Here is a 19,022-nt window from a genome sequence, read left to right on the forward strand (position 1 = left end):
CTCCACCCATATGACCTAATTACCTCCCAAAGGCTGCACCTCTAAACACCATCACATTGGGGATTAGATTTCAACATGACTTTTTGAGGAACACACTTATTCTGTAATAGGTATTAGTAACTATTATGCTAATGAATAAAATAAAAGTATTTAAATTCTTGTGTGGTGAATTAAAGATGGCCACAGGATGCAAGGTCTTTAACATTCTTCCTATCTAGAGGGAGCTGTTTCTCCTCCTCTTTAATTTCAATTGGCTCTATGATTGCCTTGACTAATTGAATACAGTGGAAGTGACACTGTGCCAATTTCAGGCTAAACCTTTAAGAGAAATGGCAGCTTCTGTGTGGTATCTGGAAGCCTGAGCCATCATGAAAGAAATTCAACTACTTTGGAAAAAACACATGGCAATCCTCTGAGATTAAAATGCAGGAAAGGAACCCAGCTGAGTCCCACCAAGAAGACAGGCACAAGAGTTAGATAAGCCCAGGTGATAGCTTAACACCAGTGAATGATATTAGCTGATGCCACATGGAGCAGAAGAACCTTCCCAATTCCTGACTCATAAATGTATGAGATAAAATAAAATAGACATTTCAAGCTACTAAGTTTTAGGAGTAATTTGGGTTAAAAAAATTGATAGATAACTTGAAAAAATTTTATATCTAAAAGTAGGGTGTGATATAAAAGCCTAAAACACGTACACTGGCTTTGGGGCCAAGTGGCAGGCACAAGTTGGAAGGGATTCACAAAGACTGCTGATAGGAGACTGGCCAGTGAAAAAAAGCTATTGGAGGCTGGAGAAAAAGGGATTCTTGCTACACAGAAGCAGGAAATTTGGTACCTGCAATAATAAGGAAGATAGAAAATGTACTTTGTGGATTTAGTGACCTAGTTATGGAGCTAGTTATCAAGGCTGAACACTGAAGGTACACTAGCTATCTTGTTCTAGCAGCCTCATGGGAGTACAAGATAACATGGCTTAACTGAAGGAAAAACTCTTTAAATTATAAACAGAATTTAGAAGAGATACAGAGGGCCCAGGACGATTCCTTCCAGGTAGCAAAAGCATCTCAAAGGAAGACATATCAAGATGAAGAGTTAATACAGGACAGTAAAATGTGGCCTCAGGGCAAAGAAGAAGTCAAGGGTATGACCATAAGCTCTTCTGTTTAGGCACAGGAATATTAAAAGACATACCTTACAGACCCTTTTTGCTAGGCAAAAGGATTTCTAAGGACTAAAGAGTACTGTCTCAGAGCAATTCCATAGACAACTCAAGGCAGACAAGGTCCTGACTCAAAAAACAAGTGGCTTTTTTTTTTAATGTAGTGAATATCAGTAACATTCACAAAGACTCACAAAATTATCTAGAAATTCTACTTGTGTATGCACACCAGCTCAGACTGAAAGGGAGAGTCATTCAGAAAACAGTCCTTAAGGACAGTGTTTGGTGCCACAGAAGCAGGCTGACAATGCTCCTGGCTGGATGTCAGAATTTTCATCAGCCAATGGCAGCTATGTGCTTCCCATCTTCCTTGATTTTGAAAAGAAGTCTTTAGGCCTCTCTCACCATTGTATGTTGACTATGTAGAAGGGAGTCAACTTTTCAACTCATAGGTCTCCAGCCTGAGTACTTGAAGAATTGTACCCAAGAAAACTCAACATACCAGCCTGACTCTGATAACATCATCCTAGGCTCTGAGCTACTGTCATAATGAGATGAGGCTTTGAGAGAGCTAAGTATATTTTGCATATGGGAAGAATATGAAAATTTGGAGGCAGAGGGCAGGCCATGGCAGATAAACATGGCTGCAAATTCTTTAACGCTCTTCCCTCTGAGAAGTGAGTCCTATTTCCCCTCACTTTGAATGTAGACTGGCCTGTGCTGGTTATGACCAAGGGAGCATGACAAGTTGATGCTGTGCCAATTCTCCAACTAGCTTTTCAGAGCACTAGCAGCTTTCACCTCGGTGTCCGTGAGATGGCTGTACATTCTTAAACACATTTATTCCCCTTGGGAAGTGGGCCGCACTTCTCTCTGAATCTAGCTCTGGGCCCTTGTAAAGAAGTCAGATTACCCTGCTAGAAAGGAGTTCACAGAATGGCCCTGAGACTCCATGGAGAGGGAGAGAGGCCCATCAGCCTTCTAGTTGCACTTTACAAAACAGTAGTAAAGCCATCTTGGATCTTTCAGATGGCCTCACTGCCAGCTGAATACCAAACCAAGTGATCACTGAGATAAAGACAAATGAATTAGAAAAATCACATCAGCCAAGCTTTGATTCAATCCCTGGCACATAAGATGATAAGCCATGGCCAGTTAATAAAAGTACAAAACTAGTGAACCTAATTTGAGATGAATTATCCAAACATATAAACAAATTTAGAAACTTAAGTATGAGTAAATCAAATTTATAGTTTATTTTGAGTCATTAAAACATACCTTCTAAATTTTCCTCTGGTTTCACTGAAGTCTGTGGAGTTGCCTCATTAAACTTTGGACTTTTTGTATCAATGGAAGAGTCAACAGAAGCTGACGGGTTTATTTCATGTGCAACACACTGTATTGTTTCCTCTTCAATGATTAAGGGTGTGTACTTCATTCCTTCAGAAGAAATTTCTGTAGAAACAAAAAATGAAAAATCATGCTCCTGAAATGACTTAAATTTTATTTGTTATGACTTTAAGAGCTAAGTTAAAAAAAAAAACGCATTCTTCCAACAGGTACTTACTAGATAAGCTCTGCTACAGATTGGAAATTAATCAATGATTAAGATATATGATAAATTTAATTTCATTTGTATATGATTTCTAGGGTGGTTAACAAGATTGACTTTTTTTTTTCTTTTTGGGTAAAGTTAATACATGTGTAGCAGAACAGCATTTTAACAATTATTAACTAATTGTTTTTGTTCATATGTAGAACTACTCGTTACTTCTAATTGCTCTGGAGCTCCTCATACTGTTACTGGTGGAAGGAGAATGGATTTACCACATAATAACTTATTTCAGTTATCTACCCTCAGGGCATTTTTGTTCATTTATTGAACATTTTCCTTTCTGCCTCACCATCTTCCCCATACTAATTCTGTCATAACTAATTAATAATTTCTACATTCACACATCAACAATCCTTCCAATATCTAGACATAGTTTGTTGAATTTCACTGTATTTCTGTCTTCCCTCTAGCTTGGGCACACCAATGGTTACATCAAAGAGATTTTATCATAAAGTTCGTCAGAATTTCTAGTTTTAAGTACTAAACTCTCCAATCTCAAATATTCCATTTTTCTAGTTATCTTCTTCAACTACTCCAACTCTGTAAACATTTTTACCCTGCAACTGCCTACCATGTGCTGATCCAAACATACTGTCCTCCTCCATCTCCCCCATTAAAATCCAATTAAAGGTCATCATTACAATTATTCTTTTGCATATATCCTCAATTCACTGTAGTCACTTTATTGTACTCAAGTAGCAAAAACCCATTCCTGCATATATATGCAATTGTGTGCCTACCATATCTGCATATACCTGCCTGGCTGAAATGCTAGGAGAAAACAGAAAACAGAAATCCATAATCATTGGTCTCAGCTTCAACTTATTATTTCTTCATGTGGTTTGGTTCAGTATATCCCCCAAAGTTTCAAGTACTGAAAACCTGGTTTAGAGTTAAGTGTTAAAGTGGTTAAATGTTAAGTGGTGGTAGGACCTATAAGCCTAAGGGGAGGTCACTGAGGGTGCTGTCTCTGGAAGGAGTTGATTATAGTATGCCTGAAATCCAGGTCAAGATAGTGCCCCACCACTGAGCTACAACCTCAGTCCCATGTTGCTTGTATTCTTGATTGTTGGCATTCTAACTGGAGTGAGATGGAATCTCAGTGTTGTTTAAATCTGCATTTCTATAATTGCTAGAGAAGTTGAACACTTTTTTCATATATTTATTGACTGACTTTATTTCTTCTTCTGTGAGATGTCTGTTCAGTTCCCTTGTTCATTTATTGATTGGGTTATTTGTTTTTCTGGTATTACTTTTTTTTTATGTGATACACTTTTATTTTCTTAAATGAGAATATTAAACATGCCTGACTTCACATTTAAAATAAATCTAGAAATTAAGGAGAAAGTGAATAGAAGCCAACTATGTTTCAGTTGTTAGAACCAATAATCCTATCTTTTTTAAATTATTTTTTTAATTTAGCTTTTAATTTTTTACAGACTGCATGTTGATTCAGTGTACACAAATGGGGTACATCACTTCATTTCTATGGTTGTACACAATGTAGATTCATACCAGTTGTGCAATCATACATGTACATAGGGTAATGATGTTTGTATCATTCCACCATTTTTCATACCATCCTCCCTCTCATTTCCTTCTACATATTCTAAAGTTCCCCCATTCTTCTCTCATTCCCCACCCCCCGCCCCCATTATATATCATTCTCCACTTATCAGGGAAAACATTCAGCCTTTGGTTTTTTGGGCTTGGCTTATTTCACTTAGCATGCATTCTCCAATTCCATCCATGGTGTTAGGTTTTTTGAGTCCTCTAAATATTCTGGAGATTAAAGCTCCATCTAAGGTTTAGGTGGCAAGTATTTTCTGCCATTCTGGAGACTCTCTTGTCATGCTGTTGATTGCTACCTTTGCTGTAAAGAAGCTTTTTAGTTTGATAACATCCCACTTACTGATTCTTGATTTTTACCTCTTATACATTAGGAGTCTTGTTGAGAAGTCAGTTCCTAAGCTGATATGATGGAAAGTTGGGCCTATATTTTCTTCTAGTAGGCACAGCATCTGATCTAATGCCTAGGTCCTAAATCTATTTTGAGTTGAGTTTTGTGCAGAGTGAGAAAGAGGGGTCTAATTTCATTTTGCTACCTATGAATTTCCAGTTTCCCCAGTACCATTTGTTGAAGAGGCTATCTTTTCTCCAAAATGTTTATGGCACCTTTGTCTAGTAAGAGATAACTATTTGTGTGGGTATGACTCCGTGTCTTCTATTCTGTTTCACTGGTCTTCATATCTGTTTTGGTGCCAATACAACGCCATTTTTGTTACTATAGTTTGGCAGTATAATTTAAGGTCCTGTGATGCTTCCTGCCTCATTCTTCTTGCTAAGGATTGCTGAGGCCTCTTATTTTTTCAAATAAATTTCATGACTGTTTTTCTTTATTTCTATGAAAAATATCACTGGTATTTTAATAGGAATTGTAATAAATCTTCACAGGGTTTTTGGTAGTACAGGCATTTTGACAATATTAATTCTGCTTATCCAAGAACATATGAGATCTTTCCATCTTCTAAGGTCTTCTTCACTGTCTTTCTTTAGCATTCTGTAGTGTTCATTGTAGAGATCTCTCACCTCTTTGTTAGACTGATTCCCATTTTTTTTTTTTTTTTTGAGGCTATTTTGAATGGGGTAGTTTTCCTAATTTCTCTTTCAGTTGATACATCAATGATGTATAGGAACACAGTTGATTTATGGGTGTTAATTTTACATCCTACTACTTTGCTGAATGTACTTATGGATTCCAGAAGCTTTCTGGATTTTTTATGTCTTCTAAATATAGAATCATGTCATCAGCAAATAGGGATAGTTTGAATTGTTCTTTTCCGATTTACAGCCCTTTGATTTCTTTCTATTATCTAATTGCTCTGGCTAGGGTTTCAAGGACTATGCTGAATAGAAGTGAAGAAAGAGGGTATCCCTGTCTAGTTCCAGTTTTCAAAGGGAATGCTTTCAACTTTTTGTTTTTCATTTAGAATGATGTTGGCCTTGGGTTTAATATATATACAGCTTTACAATGTTGAGGTTTGCTTCTACATCCCTAGTTTTTCTAGTGTTTTGAACGTGAATAAATGCTGTATTTATATATATTTTTTTTAATCATAAAAACATAGGATACAACTTGTTTCTCTGGTTGTACATGAAGTAGAGGCATACCATTTCTGTAATCATACATTTACATAGGGTAATGATTTTGATTCATTCTGTTCTTTTTCCTTCCCCACCACCCCTCTTTTTCGTCTATGAAGTCCCTCCTTCATCCATTCTTGCCTCCCTCCGACCACCCATTATGTATCATCATCCACTTATCAGCAAGATCATTTGTCCTTTGGTTTTTGGGATTGGCTTAATCTCACTTAGCATGATATTCTCCAACTTCATTCATTTACCTGCAAATGCCATAGTTTTATTCTTCTTTATGGCTGAGTAATATTCCAGTGTGTGTGTGTGTGTGTGTGTGTGTGTGTGTGTGTATCACAGTTTCTTTATCCATTTATCAACAGAAGGGCATCTAGGCTGGTTCCACAGTCTGGCTATTGTGAATTGAGCAGCTATGAACATTGATGTGGCTGTATCTCTGTAGTATGCTGATTTTAAGTCCTTTGGGGATAGGCTGAAGAGTGGGATAGCTGGGTCAAATGGTGGGTCCATTCCAAGTTTTCTAAGGAATCGCCACACTGCTTTCCAGAGTGGCTGCACTAATTTGCAGCCCCACCAGCAATGTATGAATGTACCTTTTTCCCCACATCCTCTCCAACACCTATTGTTGCTTGTATTCTTAATCGCCATTCTAACTGGGGTGAGATGGAATCTTAGAGTAGTTTTGATTTGCATTTCTCTTATTACTAGAGATGTTGAACATTTTTTCATATATCTGTTGACTGCTTGTACATCTTCTTCTGTGAAGTGTCTGTTCATTTCCTTAGCCCATTTGTTTATTGGGTTATTTGTATTCTTGGTGTAAAGTTTTTTGAGTTCTTTATATATTCTGGAAATTAGTGCTCTATCTGAAGTATGAGTGGCAAAGACATTCTCCCACTCTGTAGGCTCTCTCTTCGCATTGCTGATAGTTCCCTTTGCTGAGAGAAAGCTATTTAGTTTGAATCTGTCCCAGTTATTGATTCTTGCTTTTATTTCTTGTGCCATGGGAGTCCTGTTAAGAAAATCTGATCCTAAGCCAACAAGTTGAAGATTTGGACCTACTTTTTCTTCTATAAGATGAAGGGTGTCTGGTCTGATTTCAAGGTCCTTGATCCACTGTGAGTTGAGTTTTGTGCATGGTGAGAGATAGGGGTTTAGTTTCATTCTGTTGCATATGGATTTCCAGTTTTCCCAGCACCATTTGTTGAACAGACTGTCTTTTCTCCACTGCATGTTTATGGCACCTTTGACTAGTATGAGATACCTGTATTTATTTGGGTTTGTCTTTGTGCCCTCTCTGTAACACTGATCTACCTGTCTATTTTGGTGCCAATACCATGCCTTCTTTGTTACTACTGCTTTGTAGTATAGTTGAAGATCTGGTATTGCGAAACCTCCTGCTTCACTCTTTCTGCTAAGGATTGCTTTAGCTATTCTGGGTCTCTTATACTTCCAGATGAATTTCATGATTGCTATTTCTGTGAAGTATGCCATTGGGATTTTAATTGGAATTGCATTGATCTGCATAGCACTTTTGGTAGGATGGTCATTTTGACAATATTAATTCTGCCTATCCAAGAACATGGGAGATCTTTCCATCTTCTAAGGTTTTCTTTAATTTCTTTCTTTAGTGTTATGTAGTTCTCATTGTAGAGGTCTTTCACCTCTACAATGATTGATGCCCAAGTATTTTATTTTGTTTCGAGGCTATTGTGAATCTGGTAGTTTTCCTAGATTCTCTTTCTGAGGATCCATCACTTATGAATAAAAATGCACTGGATTTATGAGCATTGATCTTATATCCTGCTACTTTACTGAATTCATTTAAGAGTTCTAGAAGTCTTCTGGTGGAATTTCCTGGTTCCTCTACATATGTAATCATGTTATCAGCAAATAGGGATAGTTTGAGTTCTTCTTTTCCTGTTCGTAAACCTTTAATTTCTCTGGTCTGTCTAATTGCTTTGGCTAGAGTTTCGAGGATAATGTTGAGTAGAAGTGATGAAAGAGGGCATCCCTGCCTTGTTCCAGTTTTTAGGGGAAATACTTTCAGTTTTCGCCATTTAGAATGACATTGGCCATGGGCTTAGCATAGACAGCCTTAACAATGTTACGGAATGTTCCTACAATCCCTATTTTTTCTAGTGTTTTTAGCATGAAGGGGTGTTGTATTTTATTGAATGCTTTTTCTGCATCTATCGAAATAATCATGAGATTCTTGACTTTAAGTCTGTTGATATGGTGAACTACATATATTGATTTCAATAACACAATCAATAATTTAGACTTAATGGACATATATAGAATATTCCATCCAACAAAGAATGAATACACTTTCTTCTCAGCAGCACATGGATCCTTTCTAAAATAGACCATATGTTATGCCACAAAGCTACTGTTAGCAAATACAAGAAGATAGAGATACTACCTTGTATTCTATCAGATCATAATGGATTGAAATTAGAAATAAATGAAAGAATAAAAAACAGAAACTACTCCAACACCTGGATATTAGATAATATGCTCTTGAATGATGAATGGATAACAGAAAACATCAGGGGGAAAACAAAAAAATTCTTAGAGGTATACGAGAACAAAGATACATATCAAAATCTCTGGGACACTATGAAAGCAGTACTTAGAGGAAAATTTATTTCATGGAGCGCATTCAATAAAAAGAAAAAAAAAACAACAAATAAACGACTTAACACTACAGCTCAAAGCCCTAGAAAAAGAACAGATCAACACTAAAAGTAGAAGAAGACAGGAAATAGTTAAAATCAGAGCTGAAATCAATGAAATTGAAACAAAAGAAACAATTGAAAAAATTGACAAAATAAAAAGTTGGTTCTTTGAAAAAATAAACAAAATTGATAAACCCTTAGCCACACTAACAAAGAGAAGGAGAGAGAAAACTCAAATTACTAAAATTCAGGATGAACAAAGAAATATCACAACAGATACAATTGAACTATAAAACATAATTAGGAGCTATTTTGAAAACCTATACTCCAAAAAAATAGAAAATCCTGAAGACATCAACAGGTTTCTAGAGACATATGATTCACCCAAACTGAATCAGGAGGGGACACACTATTTAAATAGATCAATTTCAAGTAGTGAAATAGAAGTCATCAAAAACCTACCAACAAAGAAAAGTCCAGGACCAGATGGATTCTCAGCGGAGTTGTACAAAACTTTTAAAGAAGAGCTCATTCCAATACTCCTCAAAGTATTCCATGAAATAGAAGAGGAGGGAACCCTTCCAAACTCATTCTATGAAGCCAATATCACCCTGATACCTAAACCAGATAGATACATCGAGGAAAGAAAATTTCAGAGCAATATCCTTAATGAACATTGATGCAAAAATTCTCAACAAAATTTTAGCAAATTGCATACAAAAATATATTAAAAAGATAGTGCACCACAATCAAATGGGTTTGAATGCTGTATTTTGTTAAACAAATTTTCTTTATATTGAGATAATCATGTGATTCTTGTCTTATGTCTACTGATGTGATGAATTTCATTTATTGATTTCCATATGTTGAATCAACCTTGCTTCCCTGGGATGAACCCCACTTAATCATGGTGCACTATCTTATCTTTTAAATAGGTTTTTGTATGTGATTTGCAAGTATTTTTCTTGAGAATTTTTGTATCTACATTCATCAGGGATAGTCTGAAGTTTTCTTTACTTGATGTCTTTGGTTTTGGTATCAGGGTGATAATAGCTTTGTAAAAAGAGCTTGGAATGATTCCCTCCTTTTCCATTTCATGGACTAATTTAGGGAGGATTGATGTTAGTTCTCTGAAGGTCTCGTAGAACTTGGCTGAGAGTCTGGTCTCGGGCTTTTCTTTGTTGATAAGCTTCTGATGGTATCTTTACTGTCATTGTTTGGAATTGATCTGATAAAATTTTCCATATCCTCCTGATTCAATTTAGGTATGTCATCTGTCTCTAGAAATTTGGTGAAATTGGCAAGATTTTCTATTTTATTAAGAGTATAAATTTTCAAAAAATTCTGATTAGTGTCTGTATTTTAGGAGTGTCTGTCGTGATATTTGCTTTTTTATCATGAATTTTAGTAATTTGAGATTTTATCTCTATTTCTCTGTTAGTTTGGCTAAGGATTTATCAATTATATTTATTTTTTCAAAGAACCAACTTTCTGTTTTGCCAATTTTCTAATTTGTTTCAAATTTACTGAATTCAGCTCTGATTTTAATTATTTCCTGTCTTATACTACTTTTGGTGTTGATTTGTTGTTCTTTTTGTAGAGCTTTGATATGTAATTTTAGGTTATTTATTTGGTGATTTTCTGTTCTTTTAATGAATGAGCTCAATGCAATGACCTTTGCTCTTAGAATTGCCTTCACATATTCCCAAAGATTTTGATGTTTTTTGCTATTCTAATTTACCTCTAAGTATTTTTTTTTATTTCATCCTTGATATCTTCTGATATCCATTGGTCATTTGAATAGCATATTATTTAGTTTCTGGGTGTAGAGGAGCTTCTATTTTTTATTTTTTGTTGATCTCTAATTTTGTTCCATTATGTTTATATAAAACACAAGGTATTATCTCTATTTTTAAAAATTTCCTTAGAGTTGCTTTGTGACCCAAGATTTGATCTATTTTAGAGAAGAATTTGTGTGCTGCTGAGAAGAAAGTGTATTCAGTCATTAATGAATATATATATTCTATATATGTCAAATAGTTTAAATTATTGTGTTTTTTAGCTCTATAGATTCTTTGTTTAGTTTCTGTTTGGAGGATCTATCCAGTGATGAGAGAGGAGCATTAAAGTCACCACTTATTATTGTGTCTACTTGATTCTTAAATTGAGAAGGATCTGTTTGATATATGTAGATTCTCCATTGTTTGGGGCATAGATATTTACAATTGTCACATCTTGTTCATGTACATTCCTATAAGCAGTATGAAACGGCCCCTTTGTCTCTTCTGATTAACTTCGGCTTGAAATTCACTCTATGTAATATGAGGATAGAAAACTTTGCTTGTTTATGAGATCCATATCAGTAATTTATTTTTTCCCATCCTTTTACTTTCAGTCTGTGGTTGTCTTTGCCTATGAGGTGATTGTCTTGGAGACTGCTTATTTTTGGGTCTTCTAATTAATTAATTAATTTTTTAAAAATTCAATCTGCTAGTCTATGTTTTTTGATTGATGAGTTTAGATCATTTATGTTCAATGACAGTATTGAAAAATGGTTTTTATTCCCTGTCGTGTTGATTTATTTCTGGTTTTATTTAAATTAGCTTATCCTTTGATTGAGTATTCTTCTAGGATAGTTTCTTCCTTTGTTGGTTTTCTCTTATTTTTAATTTCTTCTTCATGAAATATTTTTCTGAGAATGTTCTATAGTGCAGGGTTTCTATTTTTGAAATCTTTTAACTTTTGTTTATCATGGAAAGTTTTGATTTCAATTTTAAGCTTACTTTTTTCAGGATATAGTTAGTATTTTGGACTGGCTTCCATTTTCTTTCAGAGCTTGGTATATATTATTTCAAGACCTCCTAGCTTTCAGTCTGGCTTGAGAAATCAGCTGAGATCCAGACTGGTTTCCCTCCAAATGTATCCTGCCGTTTTTCTCTATCCTTCTTCTCTGTGTTAGGTATTTTCATAATAAAGTGCCTTGATATGGATCTGCTGAAATCTTCTGTATTTGGGTCCTATATGCCTCCTGTGTTTGATTTTCCTTTGCATTTTTAAGGTTTAGGAAATTTTCTGGTATTATTTTATTAAAAGGATTGTGCATTACTTTGGTCTGTATCTCTGAGACTTCATCTATCCTGATAAATCTTAAATTTGGTCTTTTCAGGTTATCCCATATTTATTGGAAGTTGTGTTCATGGTCTCCTAACATCTATTCTCTATGGTCAACTTTATTTTCAAGATTATACATTTTGTCTACTTTGCCTCAAACTCTGTCTTCCAAGTGGTCTAATATGTTACTGAATCTTTCCACTGAATTTTTATTTTGGTTTATTGATTCCTTCAAATTTTCTGTTTCATGTTTTTTCAGAATATCTCTTTATTAAAGTGATCTTTCACTTCTTTTATTTTCTGATTTCCCTCTTACATTGTCCTTTATCTCACAGAGCAGTTTAACCATGTACATTCTAAACTCCTCTGACATTTCTTCCACTGTGGGGTCTACTGTTAATGAAGTATCTTGGTTTGTTTGGGGCAATTTGGTCCCTTGTTTTTTCATGTTGTTTGTATGTCTATTCATCTAACAGTATGGATCTGAGGCAGTGGAGTTTCTACCCTGTGGACTTAACAGCATCCCTGAAGGTTTCCAATACCTCACTATAGGGGAGACAAGTAATAACAATAACCAATGCAAACAATATAGAGCATCAAACCAAACAGTTCCTGCTATGATGTCTACAATGTAGTCACAATAAATGGAAATAATATGGTCAGTTATTTCCTACAATAAAAAGTTTGCAAAAGGGTTTATAATTTCAAATGGTGGACAGGGAAAGAACAGAAGTGATGTAGGATGTAATGATTATGGGGGAGGAGGAGAGAAGATAGAAAAGTTAAAGAGTGAAAGAGAAAACAACAGAGACGGGCTGTTAGCAGAAGAAAAGAGAGAAAGAGAATCAAGGGAAATAGACAAGTGAGAGACAAATATATATATATATATATTATATATATAATATAACAATTAAAAAATAAAAGGTATACAAAAAGAAAACTGAAATATACTAATCAAACATCCTAGTCTTCAAAATATCAATCCATGAAAAATAACTGTCTTAAAAATGCTAAAAATGAGAAAAAAATATGAATATATATAAATGTCCATGAACTATTAAGGTCACAATCAAATAGAGAAAAGAGAAAAGAAAAAACAGTTCTTGATGAAAAGTTAAAGAATTGCTTCTACTGGAGTTCAAAAGATTCTCAGCTTCCCTTCTCAGCAGTGTTAGGTGGGTCCTATGGAGCATGATGCTTGCTTCACCCTCAGGGTGGGTTTTCTAGAGTGAGAGAGATACTCCAGTAGGCAGAACTCCTGGAGGTAGAGATTAGTCTAAGGTATGCTCCAGGTTCCCCTGAATGCCTACTGGTTTGGAGATCTTAAATTGGCACACCTCCAGGGCCCAGCAATTGCTGGTTCACACTGGAATACTGCACTCCAGCGATCTCTCCTGGATGCCACTCTCTGTGGAGAAGTCAATTCTTAGTGCACTATGTCACCTGTGAACCCCATGTTGCCTAGTTTTGGGTTCAGTCTCCAAACTCAAACTCTCCTGCCTCTTTTCTTTTAAATTCCTGGCCAGACATGTCTCTCCCAGCAAATCCTGTAAGCAGCTGAACTGGTTTGCAGAATACGAAGTCAACTTATCAGAATTAATATCTCTATTTTTATAAGTCAGTAACATTTATAAAATGAAATATTAGAAAAAGTAAATAAAACAATAGCACCAAAAATATAAAACATCTGAAATTATTTAACAATGTATATAAAAGACCTCTATAGGAAAGCTATAACCATTTATGAGAGATGAAATTCTAAATGGGAGGATACACATATTCATGACTTGGTAGAATCAATATTATAAAGATATCAATTCTCCCCAAATTATAGATAAAATATAATCCCAACAAGTCAACAAAAATTCTTGATAAGATTTGAGGCTAGAGATCCAAGATAGTGGATGGACCGGAGGGAGGCTGTGTTCCTTCTTGCTCCATAACTCAGATTTCAAGCAGAGGATATCTGTTTTCTGGTGAGGCAGTTTTTGCTGCTTATCGATCTCCTGCTGTTTAACCCATTTGTCTACTGTGATCACCTGTAGTCTGCCAGCATATCGACACCTTTCTTGAGTGCAGATTGCTCACTGCCAAGTGCCTATCATCTGCCATTTGCCAGCCTCTTGCCTGTCCATCACCTGCCTTTCATCTACCCATCACCCACCACCCGATGTTCACTGCCCAATTGTCCGACAGCTGTCAGCAGACTGAACACAGACCGCCAGTGGAGCACCAGCTGCCTGCAGTTGCCTGGAAGTTCTCTGCCACAGTACCTGCAGGTTTGGTTACATGTGGCTGCCACCATTTTGAGACAACAGTCAGGCCCTGTAGGACCCCTGGCTGGACTGACTGAGCGCCGTCTCCAGGATCCCTCAGCCCGACTGATCACTCCCTGCCTCCGGGGCCCTCACATCGACTGACTGCTCCTTGCCACCAGGACCCCCAGACCAACTGACTGCATCCGATCACCGGGACCCCAGACCAACTGATTGCACCTAGCCTCCAGGATCCCGCAACCACACCATACACACCTGACCTCCAGGACCCCGGCCTAAAAAACTGCATCCCACCTCTAGGACCTCCTCCAGCTGACCACGTCCACACTCTGAGCTGCAGCTCTCCATTTGCCAACACATTTAGAAGCCAGAGCAGCCATCTTGCATAATCCTGGAAGCGGTAGCTCCGATCGTTAGGTGGGGCAACTCCCATCCTGAGAAGCCTGGAGAGACTTGAAGCTCATTTTCAGGTACCTCTCATGAATCAGGCTACTGAAGACTGGGAAGTTTGAATACTATATGACTGTTATAGTATAGATTTTCTTTCTTATCCTTATTGAACAATTTTAAGTTTTTATTTCTTTACTTTTCTTGCTCTCTTTTCCTTTTGTTTACCTGTTCCCTCAGAGTCTCTTTCTCCCTTTTTGCATGCTAACATCCAATTTCTTTCGATTACACTCTCACCCTTTCTATTTTCTAGAACTTCTGTATATTGATTTCTTATCCCATTCACAGCTACATCCTACATCCCTCTGCATCCTCTTTGTCCTCATTATAAACTGCACCTTATTGCAAATCTGTTTGTTCTACTAAAGATAATATTTGAACTCATTCTGTTTATTATGACAATTTTGTTATTGTCCTCATAAGGGCTATTTGGTCTATGATTGCACAGTGTCTGAATTGGGCACTGCTAATATTGATCTCCCCTTAAAGAAAAGGTTTTGGAAACCTGTAGGGCCACTATAAGCCTATAGGGGGAAATGTGCAATACCCCAGATCTGCACTGCTAGAGGGGAAGATACATGAACAACATGAAAAAACAAGGGGAGAAAATGATCCAAACAAATCTAGATTCTATATTAATGGAATCCACTAACAGTATGGTAGAAGAAATGTCAGAAAAGGACTTCAGATTATACATGATTAAGATGATTCATGAAGCAAAGGATGACTTAAGAGAGCAAATGCAGGCAATGAATGATAATACCAATAAGCAGTTGAAAGAGCAACTGCAGGAAGCAAAACATCATTTTAACAAAGAGATAGAGATTCTCAAAAAATAAAATAAAATAAAATAAACCAAACGGAAATCCTTGAAATGAAGGAAACAATAAACCACATAAAAAACTTAATGGAAAGCATCACCAAAAGACTAGACCACTCGGAAGACAGAACCTCAGACAACGAAGACAAAATATTTAATCTTGAAAATAAAGCTGCCCAAATAGAGAAGATGTGTAAGAAATCATGAACAGAATCTCCAAGAACTATGGGACATCATGAAAAGACCAAATTTAAGAATTCTTGGGATTGAGGAAGGCACAGAGATACAAACCAAAGGAATGAACAACCTATTCAATGAAACAGTATCAGAAAATTTCCCAAACCTGAAGAATGAAATGGAAAATCAAATACAAGAGGCTTACAGAACACCAAATGCACAGAATCACAACAGATCCACACCAAGGCACATTATAACGAAAATGCCTAACATTTAAAATAAAGATAGCATTTTGAAGGCTGCGAGAGAAAAGCATCAGATTACATATAGGGGAAGACCAATATGGATAGCAGCCAACTTCTCAACCCAGACTCTAAAAGCTAGAAGGGCCTGGACCAACATATTTCAAGCTCTGAAAGAACATGGTTGCCAACCAAGAATCCTATAGCCAGCAAAACTAACCTTCAGATTTGAAGATGAAATAAAATCCTTCCATGATAGACAAAAGTTAAAAGAATTTACAAATAGAAAGCCTATGCTACAGAATGTTCTCAACAAAATATTCCATGAGGAGGAAATGAAAAAAACAATGTAGGTCAGCAAAGGGAGGAACTACCTTAGAGAAAAACCACTCAAAGAAGAAACCGAGCCAAATAAAAAACAAAAGCCCAAATGACTAGGAATACAAATCATATCTCAATAATAACCCTGAACGTTAATGGTCTAAACTCATCAATCAAAAGACACAGACTGGCAGAATGGATTAAAAAGAAAGACCCAACAATATGCTGCCTGCAAGAGACTCATCTCATAGAAAAAGACATCCACAGACTAAAGGTGAAAGGATGGGAAAAAAACCTACCACGCACATGGACTCAGTAAAAAAGCCGGGGTTTCCATCCTTATATCAGATAAAGTGGACTTCAAGCCAAAGTTAGATGGGATAAAGAAGGACATTTCGTACTGCTTAAGGGAACCATAAATCAGGAAGGCATAACAATAGTAAAAATTTATGCCCCAAACAATGGTGCATCCCTGTACATCAAACAAATCCTTCTCAATTTCAGGAATCACATAGATCACAACACAATAATTCTGGGTGACTTTAACACACCACTGTCACCACTAGATAGATCTTCCAAACAAAAACCAACCAAAGAAACCATAGAACTCAATAACACAATCAATAACCTAGACTTAATAGACATATATAGAATATTCCATCCATCAACGAGCGGATTCACCTTCTTCTCAGCAGCACATGGAACCTTCTCGAAAACAGATCATATGTTATGCCACAAAACAGCCCTTAGGAAATGCAAAAAAATAGAAAAACTGCCTTGTGTTCTATCAGATCCTAATGGACTGAGAGTAGAAATCAATGACAAAATAAAAAACAGAAATTACTCCAACACCTGGAGACTAAATAATATGCTATTGAATGAAACATGAATAACAGAAAAAAATAGAAAAACTGCCTTGTGTTCTATCAGATCCTAATGGACTGAGAGTAGAAATCAATGACAAAATAAAAAACAGAAATTACTCCAACACCTGGAGACTAAATAATATGCTATTGAATGAAACATGGATAACAGAAAATATCAGGGAGGAGATAAAAAAATTCTTAGAGGTCAATGAGAATGACGATACAACATATCAAAATCTCTGAGACACTATGAAAGCGGTACTTAGAGGAAAATTCATTGCATGGAGGGCATTCCAGAAAAGAATGAAAAGTCAACAACTAAATCACCTAAAATTACAGCTCAAAGCCCTAGAAAAAAAAGAACAGAATAACAGCAAAAGGAGTAGAAGACAGGAAATAATTAAAATCAGAGCTGAAATTAATAAAATTGAAACAAAAGAAACAATTTAAAAAACTGACAAAACGAAAAGTTGGTTCTTTGAGAAAGTAAACAAAATAGACAAATCCTTAGCCACACTAACAAAGAGGAGAGAAAACTCAAATTATTAAAATTTGTGATGAAAAAGGAAATATCATGAAAGACACCACTGAGATACATAACATACTGAGAAGCTACTTTGAAATCTGTATTCCAACAAAACAGAAAATACGAAAGACACTGAGAAATTTCTAGAGACATATGCTCCTCCAAAACTGAACCAGGAGGACATACACAATTTAAACAGATCAATAACAAGCAATGAAATAGAAGAAGCCATTAAAAACCTACTATCCAAGAAAAGCCCAGGACCAGACAGATTCTCAGCCAAGTTCTACAAGACCTTCAAAGAAGAACTCATTCCAATACTTCTGAAAGTATTCCAGGAAATAGAAATCAAACTCTACCAAACCCACTCTATGAAGCTAATATCACCCTTATACCCAAACCAGGAAAAGACACATAAAGGGAAGAAAATTTTAGACCAATATCCTTGATGAATATAGATGCAAAGATCCTTAACAAAATATTGGCAAACCATATCCAAAAACATATTAAGAAAATTGAGCACCACAATCAAGTGGGGTTCATCCCTGGAATGCAAGGATGGTTTAATATCCGTAAGTCAAAAAACATAATCCATCATGTCAATAGACTTAAGGATAAGAAATCATATGGTTATTTTAATCAACACAGAAAAAGCGTTTGACAAAATACAAGATCTCATCAATGAATTCAGCAAAATAGCAGGCTATAAAATCAACATGCATAAATCTAAAACATTTTTATATGCAAGCCATGAAACATCTGAAAGGGAAATGAAGAAAACAACTTCATTTGCAAGAGCTTCAAAAAAAATAAAATACTTGGGAATCAATCTAACCAAAGAGGTAAAAGATCTCTACAATGAAAACTACAAAACATTGAAGAAAGAAATTGAGGAAGACCTTAGAAGATGGATAGATCTCCCATGTTCTTGGATAGGCAGAATTAATATTGTCAAAATGGTCATACTACCAAAAGTGCTATACAGATTCAATGCAATTCCAATTAAAATCCCAATGGCATACCTCACAGAAATAGAGCAAGCAATCATGAAATTCATCTGGAAGAATAAGAAACCCAGAAGAGCTAAAACAATCCTTAGCAGGAAGAATGAAACAGGGGGTATCGCAATACCAGAACTTCAACTATACTACAAAGCAATAGTAACAAAAAAGGCATGATACTGGCACCAAAGTAGACAGGCAGATCAGTGGTACAGAATAGAGGACACGGACACAAACCCCAATAATTACAATTTTCTCATACTAGACAAAGGGGCCAAAAATATGCAATGGAGAAAAGATAGCCTCTTCAACAAATGGTGCTGGGAAAACTGGAAATCCATACGCAACAGAATGAAACTAAACCCCTATCTCTCACCCTGCACAAAAATCAACTCACAATGGATCAAGGACCTTGAAATCAGACCAGACACCCTTCATCTTATAGAAGAAAAAGTAGGTCCAAATCTTCAACTTGGTGGCTTAGGAGCAGACTTCCTTAACAGGACTCCCATAGCACAAGAAATAAAAGCAAGAATCAATAACTGGGACAAATTCAAACTAAATAGCTTTCTCTCAGCAAAGGAAATGATCAGCAATGCGAAGAGAGAGCCTACAGAG

General features: G+C 36.1%; 1 protein-coding gene across 1 annotated transcript in view; it reads right to left on the reverse strand.

The window, feature by feature from the left end:
• The window catches only part of NEK1 (NIMA related kinase 1), a 240,752-nt gene that overhangs the window by 41,143 nt on the left and 180,587 nt on the right, over positions 1 to 19,022 (reverse strand). Inside the window, 1 exon segment of the mRNA XM_079142970.1 lies at positions 2,444 to 2,620. Within this exon segment, the coding sequence (XP_078999096.1) occupies positions 2,444 to 2,620 (177 nt within the window).

The sequence above is a fragment of the Sciurus vulgaris genome, assembly GCF_902686455.1.
Source record: "Sciurus vulgaris genome assembly, chromosome: 5".
Classification (NCBI taxonomy): Eukaryota; Metazoa; Chordata; class Mammalia; order Rodentia; family Sciuridae; genus Sciurus; species Sciurus vulgaris.